Here is a 15,349-nt window from a genome sequence, read left to right as displayed (position 1 = left end):
TGTTTTGTCTGTTCAAAGATTTCCACTTGCTTCTGGAGGTTCTCCTGACTTCCTGAAACCTATTTTAGTAAAGGGACGCGGGTGGCGCTGTGGGTTAAACCACAGAGCCTAGGACTTGCTGATCAGAAGGTCAGTGGTTTGAATCCCCGTGACGGGGTGAGCTCCCGCTGCTCGGTCCCTGCTCCTGCCAACCTAGCAGTTCAAAAGCACATCAAAGTGCAAGTAGATAAATAGGTACCGCTCTGGCAGGAAGGTAAACGGCGTTTCCGTGCGCTGCTCTGGCTCGCCAGAAGCGGCTTGGTCATGCTGGCCACAAGACCCGGAAGTTGTATGCCAGCTCCTTTGGCCAATAAAGCGAGATGAGCGCCGCAACTCCAGAATCGGCTGCAACTGGACCTAATGGTCAGGGGTCCCTTTACCTTTAAAGGGTGCACAGGAGTTGGGCGGTGGGGAAGTGAGCCTCACTGCACAAGCAGAAATCCTTGCCTAGGACACCTGCTGACGAAGTTCATTAGGTGAATAGCACCCTAAGTGTGCAATGATGTTTTCTCCATCTTCTTCAGGGGTCCTCAAACTTTTTCAGCAGGGGGCCAGTTCACTGTCCCTCAGACCTTGTGGGTGGCCAGACTATATTTTGAAGGGGGGAAATGAACAAATCCCTATGCCCCCTGCACATATTGTACTGTATTTGCTGGCACCAATCAAAGCCCAGCCCCCTTCCTCCGCAGGGTGGGGAGAAGCCAGGAGGGAGGGAGGAAGTGCCACCGCCGCGAGGGAAAGAACGTGTGTGCTGGTGCAGCCCAAACGATCAGATCCACGCTGATTCCCGGACCGCCCACAGGCTGGATTTAGAAGGCTATTGGAACGGATCTGGGTCTTAGTTTGCCTACCCATGGTCGTCTTGATATTTTATAGTTTAGCAGAGCAGCTTGTAACACGCTGAAGGCTGTGAAAAAATGTGGAGGACCACATGAATGAATTGTGAATTGAACTGGAATGGAATTAGTTCCTTTTTGGCAGGGGTGAACTGGAAGTAAGCCTGCACACCAATAGGGCTTTGTTCTCCCACAAGCAAAGCAGAGAGAATGAAAGCTATTTTTGCAGTAGGTTTGCCCAGCACAGAAAGAACTTTAAAACTCCATGCCTCGCTTACATTTAACTTGTCAGATTTTAACCAGCGCCCTTCAACTATGTATGGCTGAAACTCTGCAAGTTTCACACGTAAGATGCAATCGTACTGCACGGCTCAATTATCTGTTGCTGTGTAATACTGTCTAAATGCTGATTAAATATTTGTATGCTGTTTTATGAATGTGCCGTGTTCACCGACTAGATGCTTTGTTTATGGTGTGCTATAGAAACTTATAAATAAAATAGCTTAACAATGCTGTTAACACACTTCTTTCCTTTTCGGTATTTTATTTCCTCATGACACAAAATACCACATATGAGAAAAAGAAAAGCACCCAAATGCTCCAACACAAAGTACCTGAGCAAAGACTGAAGGCAAAAATGTACATTATGACACCCAAAAGCACTTAAGCAAAGTAGAAATACAGTCAATAATATTCAGACGACAGCATATGGTCAGTTGAATGACACTTTTCAAATAAAAACAGTATAATTTATCACTATACAGTACGAAGAGAGCATGAATGTTTTGTCATAATAGATTGTACAAAATTTTGTATAATGTATGCACATCTTTAAAAATGAATGTTTATGTATACAGTAGAAGTAAGCCTGTTATGGAACACATGAACGGTTCACTCCCAAAATCTGTGTCAAAGCGCATGTGCAGTTTTCCACTAGTGCAAAAGGTGTTCATAACCATTTAATGTAGGTTCATCAACAGAGTCATGCACACATCAGTCAAACTGATCGTCCCTATGCCCAATTCCATCAACATTCATACCAACCCCCCCCCCACTCCCAATATAAATTTGCAAAATTATCCCCACCAGTTTCAAATCCTACACTGCATACTGAGGTTGACCTGTTCCCCCAGGTCACTCTGACCATGTTAAGTAGAGCATGAGAGACACCACACAATCGTGTGGGATGCAGCGCAAGGCTGACTGCAGAGCGGAGGAACTGGAAGAAATTTGGAGGCGTGGAATGGAGCTTGGCTCTTACACAAGTAGAAGACACCATTGGTCACACAAGAACATTGCTGCTTCCAAGCCAATGATTGTCTTTAAATTGTATGGAAAAATAATTTTGAAAGGAATCACGTCAGCTTTTTAAAACTGAAATTATCATCGAAATGTTTCAAGATCATCTCTTCCACAACTCTTTCCTGGATACTCCACTCAATAACCATACATCTTTAATTCATTCTTGTATTGAAAATTATCAAGTTAATAAAATGGAATGATATTATAGTTTGGCAGAAGTGTTTGTTGTTGTTGTTGTTCCATTCATTTCTTTTAATTATTTCAGATATAAGAATGAACACACACATCTTTAGTAAGTATCTACTTTAAAAAAGATGCTTAGAAGAGATGTCCTTGAAAAAATGAAAAGGGGTTGTTTTATAGAAAAAGCAGACAAATGAAGAGAATAAATAAGCTTAGTATTTTAAAGAAATGTTGGAAGCAAACAGATGAAGAAGAATCCAACACAAATGCATTTAAACTTTAGGAACTATTTGCAATAAGAGGGTTTTAAAAATACACCCCACTTTCCCCCCAGAACACAGCTGTTAACAAAGTTTGTGAAGAACTTGAAAGGTTAAACATAAGATTTTAAAGCAGTATTTGGCAACAATCGTGTAGATGGCCATGCCATCTGAGGTGGGCAATCTCAGTGAGGTTCCCCTGTTTATGGGGTGCTCTCCTCAGAGGTTCCTCAGAGGTCCATTTGGCAACAAGCAAAGGCCTTCTTACTTTCAGAACTTATAAGATGCAATTTTAGTCCTGTTTTATGCTTCTCTTTTTGTATTGGCACTTGAACTGTTTTATTATTGATGGAAAGACAGTATAGAAATAATTAGCCGTGGGCTTCTGTGCTCTTTTCCCCTTCTGGCGCAGCTGAGGAAGCCTTTGTGTTCGTTTTTGATAAACTGCAGTTTACGATCTCATCTGAACCCAGCAAACTAGGAGGAGCTTAAGCTATGGCTTAAACAGGCCAACTTCAATCCATGTGCCACGAAGCTGATTTACCGTATTTTTCGCTCTATAAGACGCACCAGACCACAAGACGCACCTAGTTTTTGGAGGAGGAAAACAAGAAAAAAAAATATTCTGAATCTCAGAAGCCAGAACAACAAGAGGGATCGCCATGCAGTGAAAGCAGCAATCCCTCTTGCTGTTCTGGCTTCTGGGATAGCTACGCAGCATGCATTCGCTCCATAAGACACACACACATTTCCCCTTTTTAGGAGGGAAAAAGTGAGTCTTATAGAGCAAAAAATACTGTATTTGCAAACAAAGCATTGTTAAGATTAACTGGTTTGTTGGATTTGGACAAAGCTTTCAATCACCCACTTGTGACTGCACTAAAGGAGGGCGATAGGAGCCAAAGACTTGCCTGGGCTTGTTCATTTCACAATAAACCACAGCTCACTGTGATAACGGAACACACCTTTTGTGCAATACTGACTCAGAAGTTTAACTGCTTCCCTCGAGAGACCTGTGCCTTTCAGATATAAACACAGACCTCCTGTTTATGTTAGCCGTCAATGTTTTCAATGTTGGGGGGGGGGAGCAAATTTGCACATACCATGAAATACATGTATGGATTGACTCCATCTACAAAAAAAACCCACTGGTAGAACAACACACTTTGGGCGTGATAGGTCTGTATGTGCACTGTAGTGACCACACCCATAACCAAGTGTTGAAACAGGGTGACCCAACTTTGATAACGCAGCAGGGCATTTATGAAGTCCTTTTACCAAACGGTGGCACAATACATTCACTGGGCTCAAAACAATTCAGTCTAGTGCTACAGATATTTACAAATGCAATTAGTTAATTTAAGGCATGCGCTTGACTGGAAAAGTGGGAATTTAAATCGGGTCAGGTTTCACTCTTTAGGGTTTTGCACGGTATTCTCACGTATTTATTTCACTTCTGAATCCACACACTGAAGTGGAGCTATTTCTGCATACAAAACGCATTAGGTTTATCAGCATTGTCAGTTTGAGAGCTAAACACAGATCCAAACACAACAAAGACCTATACGCCACTGCTTGTCAGTTGTTGCTCCTGCTGCTACTACTTCCTCCCACCCCAGTTTTTTGCTGTCACAAGGCCGGTGTCAAAACCAGTAAATTTTGCAAGCTCCTAATAAAGCAGCCATATGTGGCTGGCGGGTTACACATTGCAAAGGCCTACTGTAAAACTCTTAAGACATTTTAGTGAGATTCTAAAACAAATTATTTTAGACAAGGTTGCCAATTCGTCAAGTGTCACATCAACAAGTAATGGCCTGTATTACAGAGCGCTGCACATAATTGGGTCGAGTTCCTTAAATTAAGCTTCGTGTCTTGCTTAAATACATGAACAGCCAACTCATTTTGGTGAAATAATGACTACATCTGAGAGAGCTTTATAAGGTGTGCTCCAGGACCCTCACACACAACTGTTGTAGTTCTGACTTTTCATCTTTACAAATTCCTCCCCATTCTGCATGAAAATGCTACTTGGTTTTAGTAGTATGTCATGCACAGTACGAGGAGCTACTGTTTCGGGATGCTTTTAATGTTTGATGTATTATAGTATTTTAATATTCTTTTGGAAGCCGCCCAGAGTGGCTGGGGAAGCCCAGCCAGATGGGCGGGGTATAAATAATAAATTATTATTATTATTACTACTACAGTGGTGCCTCGCGAGACGAAAAGAATCCGTTCTGTGATTCTCTTTGTCTAGCAGTTTTTTCGTCTTGCGAAGCAAGCCCATTGAAGGATTAGCGGATTAGCGCTATTAGCGGCTTATCTGCTGATCGGATCGGTGATAAGCGGCTTGGCGGCTTAGAAAAAGGGGGGGAGGAAAAAAAACCCAGCAGGAACTCGCAAGACATTGTCGTCTTGCGAAGCAAGCCCATAGGAAATTCGTTTTGCGAAGCACCTCCAAAACGGAAAACCCTTTCGTCTAGCGAGTTTTCTGTCTTGCGAGGCATTCGTCTTGCGGGGCACCGCTGTATTTAAAAAGTGCGTCTGAATGTGTCGGTTCTATGGATTGGGTCTCAGGGTACCTGGGCTTGCATACAGCCCTCACACATTACTGAAAGACTGTAGAATTTGCTCCTATATAACGTGCATTATTTGGGATATGGAAAGTGCTGCCATTTTGAATTTAAACTTTTGGTAAAATTGGGCTAAGACTGAAATCCTACAGACGCTCACTTGTGAGTAAGTTCTATTAAACTTAATGGAGCATCCCTCTAAGTAGGTATGTGTGAAAGTGCTCTGTAAAACTCTATATCCAGTATATAAACAAGATGCTTCTTAAGGAAGGTTTTCCTGTAGATAATCTGAACTATCGTAAATCCTTATTACGCAGACTGGTATCAGAATACCAGGCACTTGTAAAGATGAATAAAGAATCCACGTGCCACATTGCTTCAAAAGTACAGATCCATTTATCAAGCATAGTTCATTGGCAAAAATATTCAGAGGTATGTTAATTGATGGTGATTTAGTAAAGTACATGAGTTTCTAGGAAATGAAAACTATAGTGTTATTATAGAGAATGCTAATTCCTGTTGCGATCTAGCTATATATATATTTTCTAAAAAGGGATATAAAAATCTAATACTAAACTAAGTAAGAATCTATCATATGAAACATAAATGAATTACAAAATGAACTTTTTAGGCTGCTTAGTGGCTAACAGTTCTCAAGTTGTTCATAGCATATACAGCAGCGAGCAGACAAAGCATTGTTGTACCAATAGTACAGAGCGCACACACCATATCTTAAGAACTGAAGTTTATGAAATGCTCGCATCGTAAAATGACATTGAGGTTCAAGTTCGCAAGCAAGTCATCACTTTGCTTAAAGTGATTTCATCATCAGAAAATGGTTTCCATGTACTTCTGACATTTGTTCACAGGCACCAGAGCAGAATTTGTGATCAGAACTTAGATACACATAGCATCTCTTTGTGGAGGTAACAAATCATTTTTGAGGCATATAATCTAATGGCAAAGCAATATTCTCAAACTTGGTCAGTAATAATAATAATAAAAGATTCCTAGGCTAGGATCTATTCTGGGAATGTTTAAGAACTCAGGCATCCTTCCTTTGAACAATAGGGCTTCAAACCACCATAAACTTATTTTTGAAAGCCTCTTCCCAAGTTTCAAAAATGGTTTGCTATGCAGCGGTGGGGGAAAAGGGGTTGTTTTCTAATAAACCTAAGTCAAGAAGTACCTCTTTGGGGCAACGGAACTAGTTATGCAAAGTTGTGGATGATAGGCCTTCTTGGCTGGCCTCAAAAAAATCCCCACTACTTTTGACTTCCTATACCCAACAGTTCAAAGGGAAGGGGGGAATAAACCCCCACCACTTCGTCTTTAGGCAGCTATCGTTCATAATCTCCAAACTGCTTTCTGAATCTGTAAAACGTGTAAAAAGCAATTCAAATGTTTTCAGGGGAGCATTTTCTTAAATTGCAGTGATGGCGGCAGCAAGGGGGAACCAGACAGACACATGCTCCTTTGGATGTGGCTTAAAGTTCAGTGATGTTTTCATTTAAACAAAATACTCAGTTGCAGAATTTCCGTATTCCTTTCACAGTGCAACACTATGCATGTCTACTCAGAAGTGTGTGATGTTCCATGGGACTTACTCCCGGGGTAGCTCGTATAGCAGAGGCGGATTTTTTTTGGCCAAGGGCCATTTTAAGGTTGGGCCCACCCTCTGGAGGGCCACACGCCAAGAATGGTGGCCGTTGCCTAAGTACATGCTCTGCACTTACACATGTATCGCCACATACAGAGAGCAGAATTCAAATGTAGATACAGGCACGCATCACACTCGTTCCCAATCAGTGTTGGGCTTGGTGCAGAGATTTAAGGCTCTCCTCTCAGCCATGTGCTGCAGTGGGAAGGAAGATCGGGACTGGCAGGCCACTTTAAGTGGCCTCGTAAGGACTCACCTAGTCCAGGCCTTCACTACCCAGTGCTGTGTAGGATAGCAACCTTATGCCATAGCTGTCAACTTACAGATTTGAAAATAAGGGACCAGCAGCCTAAATAAGGGATTTTAAGTCAACCAGCAGCCAAACGAAGCCTCAAGCGGTGGTTCCCACAGCGCAGCAACCCGGCAAAGGGAATGCAGCAAGGAAAACCACCACCACCTCTCCGCTGGGAAGCGCTGAGCAAAGGCGAGTCCCCAGGCAATGCGGCCGATTTGATCAGCACAAAGCATGTAAGCTCCACTCTCCAGTCGTTCTTAGACTCCTTATTGGGTGAGCAACGCAGCCAAGCAACACGGTTGGAGCCTCCCTCCTCCCTGGCTGGCAGGGAGGGAGGGAGAGGAGCTGCTTCCTTTGAAACCCGGGAAATTTAAGGGACATCATCAATAAGGGACAGCAGCGGGACACGGCGCTGGGATAAGGGACTTTCCCGCCAAATAAGAGACGGTTGACAGCTATGCCTTATGCACACCTGCAGACTTATCTGGGAGTAAACTACACTGAACTCCTTGGATAGGCTTGTGCTACCGGGTGTCTTTCAATTCACGAAGAGCAGCAATTCCAAATGAAAAAGCCAAAAAGGGGCGTGTTTGTTATTTATGGGTTGGAGAAAACGGTCCCAAGTGCAAAAAAGGCAAACGACGTCAGAGACCCAAATTGCAAAAGCAACACCGCAGTACTACCAGCGTCCTGATTCGCATAGAAAAGGTAATTAAAAAGACTTACGTATCTGAACTACTTAGAACCCACACAGCATATATGAAGTTAATTCAAAGAGCAGTCAACTCACCCATTTCACAGATGAACTTATATTCAGTGCCATTATGACCTAATTAGGAACTGGGCGTGGCTTTGCCCCTGCCCCAACTGCAGCATAAAAGTTGTGAAGCGAAGCCAGGTAATTCAGAAGCACCTGGACATGTTATGAAGGAGAAGCTCTTGTCAGGATCATGACTGGAAGCACCAGGCTTCCAAGTACCCAGGCCAACACATGAATTTGAAGAGCACTGTGGTGCCCTTGGTACAACGGAACATTTGGCAAACGTCTTTTCTACCGGAGCAGTACTTTGACAGGAGAGCAAAAGCCTCTGCCAAAATTCTCCCTAGCATACAGCTATTAAGAGGCACAAGAGGCCTTGTAGCTTCTCTTCACATCGCCAGCTACTGGCAAGCAAGAAGCCCTACTTAGCAATCAGGATTAACTCCGAGCACAGCCTATTAAGCAACCCAGCTAACAAGGGACAGGTGCACACACAGAGTACACCAACAACTCAATTTTTGTCACTTGCACACCAAGTTAAATTCCATGTAATCAGCTGGAAATTAGATCTCAAGAAATAAGAGCACTGTTTGCCCGAAGGCCTTACCTCTTAAGAGTAGCAAGGATATAATTTTTATAGGATAAAAATTATGTAAAGATACCGAGACCATAAAACTAGATGAAGTGTTTTAAAATACTTGTTCCAGTTATAAAGCTCTTCATGGTTCATACAACAGCTTTTAAGTACTAAACCTGTTAGCAGGCTTGCGGTACCAGTTCTACAGTTAAAAGAATTTCTTTTTAAATCCAGAGGTTTTGCATCCAAGAAAACTGAATGATTAATATATATATCTATATATACAAGCCAGAATTAACTGAGGCACTTCAGGCAGGAATGGTACAAACTGGTTAAAGGTAAGACAGACATGTGTACACTGTTAACTTAGTTCAGAGGAATGGCTCTCTTCCCCGATTACAAAAGGGAGAGGAAGCGAGCCATCGTGTAAGATCAGCACTCAGGTCTCAAGGCAATGGATGCACCAGAAATAAATAACGAGATATACAAGTATCTATGCAGGTAGGCCGACCAGCTATGCTTGCAGGTAAGTGGCTACATTTGCAAAATGACTGCAGTTTTTTCCCAAGGTGATGGTGCAATGCAAGAAGAGCAACGTTTGCTGTTGGATTAATGCCCTGTACATTTCACCAGAAGGTACCAGAAAACGTGCTGCTCCTTTATAAATGGTTATATATGTGATCAGTATTTGCCACTCAATAGTTATGCCCAAAGGCAGATTCTTTTAAAACTTCTTTGTACATAGAGATAAATACTTGCTTCTCATATCCACCGACTACTTGTTGAGATGGGAGTGCCAATGTGTAGTTCTGCCTTCAAGTGATTCCCGTTACCGCCATGGTGTTGAGTAACTTATCAGTTACACATTATCTCACCAAGTACTTCAGGGGTCCATTTTGTTTTAATAATGTCTGTATGAAACCACTGGAGGTTGTCCAGATTTCAGGCCGACAGCTTTCTGGGGGCCTTTTGTTATGACAAGAGAAAACAAGCTCAATACAGTAGAATTAAAGCTAATATTGTGGGCGACTGATACGATCTTGAGGCAGAGAAATTGCTTACATGGTACGGGATTTCATTGCCCTTCAAGGAAACTGCCTATATATGTGGGAAGCATCTCCTAGTCATCTGAGCTTCTACACTGGCTTCCAAGAACAATTCAAGGTGTTGATGCTGACCTTTAAAGCCCTAAGTGGCCTTGGCCCTGAAGGAGTGCCTACAAGCCCCCATCGTTCAGCCCAGACAACTGAGGTGCAGCTCCGAGGGTCTTCTGGAGGTTCCTCACTGTGAGGAATGACGTTACAGGGAAGCAGGCACAGGGCCTTCTCAGCAGTGGCTCCCATCAATGTCAAATTATATAAACAACTTTCTGAAGACATGTGAAGGCAGTGCTGTATCGGGAAATTTTAATGTGTGATGTTTTGCTGTGTTTTTATTCGGTTGGAAGCCGTTTGATTTGTGATGATGATTACTGAAGCCAGAAATGCCTTACTAAAACACTCACATTTAAATAGCTGAACAGATATATATATTGGTCTTGAACATATGCACATACTGGGAAGCTCATATGGGTGTGCTATTCCCAACACAAAGTATTGCTAAAGTAGGTATCCGTGTAACTGTCTACATGTTTCCATGTACACTAGCATGAATCTCTATGTACAGAAAGTCACCTGAGAATCTGCCCTGAGCTTCACACTGCAGTATAACAGTACAAAGAGCATACACATCTGCTGATATACCGTATTTTTCGCTCTATAAGACGCACCAGACCACAAGATGCACCTAGTTTTTGGAGGAGGAAAACAAGAAGAAGAAAAAATCTGAATCCCAGAAGCCAGAACAGCAAGAGGGATCGCCGCACAGCGAAAGCAGCGATCCCTCTTGCTGTTCTGGCTTCTGGGATAGCTGCGCAGCCTGCATTCACTCCATAAGACGCACACACATTTCCCCTTTTTAGGAGGGAAAAAGTGAGTCTTATAGAGCAAAAAATACGGTACTTAGTAAACTATGTTACGTTGAATATAAATCGATGTACTGGGCCACCACCACTTTCAATAATCTCACAAACATGGAAGCTGTGAAATAGCTTTTGATTTGTCACCAAGTCGCGCAGCATCGGCACTGTAGCTTAGTAGAGACCCAAGGAAGGACAAAACATAGCTTCAGCTGCCTTTAACGGAATAAGAACTTTCGGATTGTCTTATTGGTTCTGGATTTTGCCAACAGTAAAGGTGCTTATCCCGAAGAGCATATGGGACACACAAGTGCACATTTGTGTTTTTTTTTTAAAAACCAAAACACCACAAAAATAAAGCATCATTGTCAGAGGCAGATTCAGAACTGAGCTGTAAGTTTCTACAAGGATTTCTTTTTAACAGTAAGGTACAAAACCCTATGCTTTCTAACTGGATTAACCTTCACAACATGTGCCCAGCATTGTTTTCACTTCTGCCACGGACAGAAGATAATGTTTATGATATTTTCATGTTGTCCCGGATTATCCTTGGTTCAACTCTCTCCCTGGTGTGCTTGGTGCTTTGGTAAACTAAAGTCTTTACACAATGCAGCATAACGCGTGAAGAAAAAGGGGAATGACTACGAAGTATGGCATTCTGTCTAAGTGCATTGGTGCAAACACCACAGCGGCGACAGACAAAGGAAGTGGGAGATGTGCAGCCATCTTCAGCAGTTTACTGTGGAGAAAGGGGGGAAAAGGTAAAACAATTCTGCTGTTATTAAGGCTGCAAGCTGTGTGGCATAATAAAGAGTGCAGATATTCCCAGGGAAATACCAGGGAGTATTTAGTACTTCTGCGTATTACATAAACAAAGCACACTGCAACCCATCAACTGCAACCAAGCATCTCCTGGGCTGTCTGATCTTTCGTTCCGCCAGCAAAATTAAGATACCTGCCCACACGGGGCTGACACAAAAGGTCTGCTCATATATTATGAAAAAAAAATGAAAGTTTCTTTTCCCCCTATTTCCTCATCCCTCTGTCTCCCAGCAACCCCATAACAAAACGTCTCAAACTGAATGTAACTGACCTGCATGAACTACTTGAAGACTTGAAACAGATACAGAATCACAGGCGTAGCCAGGATTTTTGTTGCCGGGGGGGGGGCAGGCCTTTTGTTAGAAGGGGGCAGAACCTCAGCTTGCTATGTATTTTTATTGATTGGGGGGACAGCTGCCCCCCTTCCGCCCTCTTGGCTACTCTCATGCACTGAATGTACTTTTAATAAACAAAATAAAAAAATCGAAAAAGAAAAGAAAGACTCGGACTGAACCACCCAACCTTCTGGCATATCCTAGCCTGACATTTCGAATATTGCAGTCTCATTTAAATGGAGGCTTAACATGGCAAGCATTGAGCTGAACCATCATCACCCCTGAAAATGGGGGTGTAGGGGGGCACTCAGGGCCTGGCACGTAACAGTAACCCAAACTATGGTTTATCGTGAATGTGCAAGCCTTTTGGTGCTGGAAGAGAAAAACACAGCTTATTTGCTTTTCCCTGGGTCCTGCTGTTGCCACACTACCCAGAGCTAAGCCACCGTTCAGCTTAGCATTAGGCACCAACATAGGCTTGTGGTTTGTCTCACTCCCCAAAAGTGAAAAAATTCCTTCCAGTAGCACCTTAAAGACCAACTAAGTTAGTTCTTGGTATGAGCTTTCATGTGCATGCACACTTCTTCAGATACACTGAAACAGAAGTTGCCAGATCCTTCTATATAGTGAGAAGGTGGGGAGGGGTATTACTCAGAAGGGTGGTGGGAATGGGAGATTGGCAGATAGCTGAGATGAGCCTGTTGACGACTCTTAATGACTGCAATAGGTCTTACAGGAAAAGGCAAGGGGTGAGAAGGTGAGAAATGGCTTAGTCATGTATAATGAGATAAGAATCCAATGTCTTTGTTCAGACCAGGTCTCTCCATGGTTTTAAGTTTGGTAATGAGTTGCAATTCAGCAGCTTCTCTTTCCAGTCTATTTCTGAAATTCCTTTGTAGTGAAATTCCCAAAAAGTGGTGAGCTGCAACCATAGCTTGTTTTTGGTTTACAGAGTCAGGGGTGCATGCCCCATAATAACATGTGGGGCTTGCAGGGGTGAAATTGGCAGAAGGCATCTTCCCTGACACTCCCCACTTTGAGAAGCCTCTCTGAATCACACCCACCGAACAGTAAAGAGTAAGGAAACAGCTTGAAAACACAAAACTCCCATCATCCCTAGCTAGCAGGACTCAGTGGTCAGGGATGATGGGAACTGTAATCCAAAAAGAGCTGGAGACCCAAGTCTGGGAAGCACTGCTAGTGGGTAGGGTGGGAACAGGCAGAAGATGCTCTTAAAGGCTTGTACCTGTATGTGACTAAAATAATTGTGATTGTTTGGTTTTAAAACACAAATAAACACCCCAAACTGCACCTTCAAACAACAAAACTGTGGGGGAAAGGAAGATAATGAACTAAGGTACCTTGTTTTAACTTTTGTAGTGCTTGCATTCATAAGTATACCCAAAATGGCTATGAGCATAAAAGCAGTTGATCTACATGGATCAGGATCAAGCTTGATATGGTACCTATTTGGGGGAGAAAAAACAAAGAGCATGGTAATAAACGGAAAATCAAATTTTGCAAGGGAAACACAAAGTAGCAACAACAGAATATTGTAGACACAAGTGGTAGATAATACATAAGCCGAGGATGGAGTGGTAGATAATACATAAGCAGAGGATCTGTCATGTATGATTTAGTTGGCCTAGATCAGGGGTCAGCAAACTTTTTCAGCAGGGGGCCAGTCCATTGTCCCTCAGACCTTGGGGGGGGCGGACAATATTTTGAAAAAAATAAAATAAATGAACAAATTCCTATGCCCCACAAATAACCCAGAAATGCATTTTAAATAAAAGGACACATTCTACTCATGTAAAAACACGCTGATTCCCAGACTGTCTGCGGGCCGGATTTAGAAGGTGATTGGGCCAGATCCGGCCCCCGGGCCTTAGTGTGCCTACCCATGGCCTAGATGCCCCTCCAAGTTCCTTCCAATTCTATGATTGTAAGTGATTTCACAAGCAGAAATAGATATTACGGCATGGGAAGGAACAAGAAACAATATGCAACGCAGTAAAAGAGAATACAACAAACTTCATATACTGATGCTGCTATGAGCTTCCCCAATTTTAAAACCAACGCCTTTGGATGGAGTAGCCGAGTTTGAAGCCAACCCGTCGTGGATTCTTGTATAAAACCTGCAAGTTCTTCTGGCGGTTACCTGAGATTTTTCAGCCAGTAAATTAAAGACGGGCAACTGAGCAGCACAATCAACGTGAGCAAGTTGAGGACGGTGACATGCATCTTAAGACTGTCTATAACGCTGTCAAGGGCTGCGCTGCCCGGAGGTGGTGATGATGTTGCTGCTGCTGCTTCTGAAAGGCCATCTGCTGATGATGCACAGCTCTCTTCCGTTTCTCTTTTGGAACAAGCGGAGCTTTGTTCCGAGTTCTTTGGGCACTGTAAAATATTAGCGTAGGCATTAATAGGTTGATAAAAAGTTTAACGGTGAACTTAAAAGTGCTTCATGGGGAAGGTAAAAAAAAAAAAATTCAAGTACAGTGGTACCTCAGGTTAAGTACTTAATTCGTTCCGGAGGTCTGTTTTTAACCTGAAACTGTTCTTAACCTGAAGCACCACTTTAGCTAATGGGTCCTCCTCCCGCTGCTGCCACGCCGCCGGAGCACGATTTCTGTTCTCATCCTGAAGCAAAGTTCTTAACCCAAGGTACTATTTCTGGGTTAGCGGAGTCTGTAACCTGAAGCGTATGTAACCTGAGGTACCGCTGTAGTGCTATTTATTTAATTTATAATCCACCTCTTTCTCCATGGAGCTCAAGGTAGGATAGGTACTCTCCCTGTCTCCGTTTCACCCGCCGGCCAAAGGTCACCCAGTGGGGCTTCATGGCTGACTCAAGATTTCAACCCTGGTCTCCCAAGTCCTAATCCAGAACTCTAACAACGACACCCGGGTTCCTCAAACTTTGGCCTCTCCAGCTGTTTTTGGCCTACAATCCTGACCACTGGTCCTGCTAGCTTAGGCATGATGGGAGTTATAGTCCAAAAACAGCTAGAGACCCAAGTTTGGGAGACCCTACACTACGCTGGCTTGAGTAGCAATGTAGCCAAGATATACTATTGCCCTTTCCTTTCCCAATGCTGCCATGATGCCAGTGCAGCCATCATTGCAGGTCCTTGGGGGAACACACCAATATTTCCCGAATGCCCACTCCCTAGTGATGTACCAGACAAAAGGCAAAGCACAAAGGGAACAAAAAGTAGAAGAGGGGGAACACAAACATTTGAAAACATTAAACGCCAAAACTATTTTTGTTTAGGCAAGCCTATCCAGACGTGTAAATTTTGAGATGTTTTTAAGTTTCTTTTACTGTTGGTTTAAATTAACTTCCAATGTTTTAAATTGGTAACTGAACAAACCTACCGTATCAAGGGCACTTAGTTCTGTTCTGACATTTGAATGCAGTTTAATAACCTGTAAAAAAAAAGTCTTTTTGAATTGCAGTGTATCAACTTGTAAGTGCAACTTATCTTCATCACCGAGACTAAAACATAATTCCCTTTTTAAAGTTTTTTAATTAAGTTTTCAAAAATTTCGCACATACAATTCAGTACATAATAAAAACTTTTTTCCTTTTACTTCCCACCCCCTTCTCCATGGTGTTTGTTTCTCTCACTCTGTCACACCCTTCCTTCTATCTCTTAACCCTTAACAAAACTACTGTTATCTTTACTCTCTTCTGTTGCTCAGAGTCCCAATCCTGCTCGCGTGTCCATCATATAATAATATTTCTTT

The 15,349-nt window shown here is 42.8% G+C and overlaps 2 protein-coding genes across 7 annotated transcripts in view; both read right to left on the bottom strand.

Annotated features, from left to right (window-relative positions):
* Window positions 1-1,390: 1,390 nt before the first annotated feature.
* Window positions 1,391-15,349, bottom strand: part of ANKRD44 (ankyrin repeat domain 44) — a 218,599-nt gene continuing 204,640 nt past the window's right edge. For all 6 annotated transcript variants that reach the window (XR_014221467.1, XR_014221468.1, XR_014221469.1 and 3 more), the window contains one exon: window positions 1,391-3,207. The gene's annotated coding sequence lies outside the window, so the exon portion shown is untranslated. The remainder of the gene's footprint in view (window positions 3,208-15,349) is intronic.
* LOC309525045 (GPI inositol-deacylase-like) overlaps window positions 5,568-15,349 on the bottom strand; it is a 37,235-nt gene continuing 27,453 nt past the window's right edge. The window contains exons 22-25 of the mRNA XM_082210393.1: window positions 14,978-15,028; window positions 13,758-13,996; window positions 12,958-13,062; window positions 5,568-11,178 (exon numbers count right to left, since the gene is read on the bottom strand). Coding sequence (XP_082066519.1) covers window positions 11,040-11,178; window positions 12,958-13,062; window positions 13,758-13,996; window positions 14,978-15,028 — 534 coding nt within the window. The 3' untranslated portion in view covers window positions 5,568-11,039. The remainder of the gene's footprint in view (window positions 11,179-12,957; window positions 13,063-13,757; window positions 13,997-14,977; window positions 15,029-15,349) is intronic.

Source organism: Podarcis vaucheri (assembly GCF_965113315.1).
Source record: "Podarcis vaucheri genome assembly, chromosome: 1".
Taxonomy (NCBI): Eukaryota; Metazoa; Chordata; class Lepidosauria; order Squamata; family Lacertidae; genus Podarcis; species Podarcis vaucheri.
The sequence above is the reverse complement of the archived record's forward strand: the minus strand, read 5'-3'. Positions and strand labels throughout refer to the sequence as shown.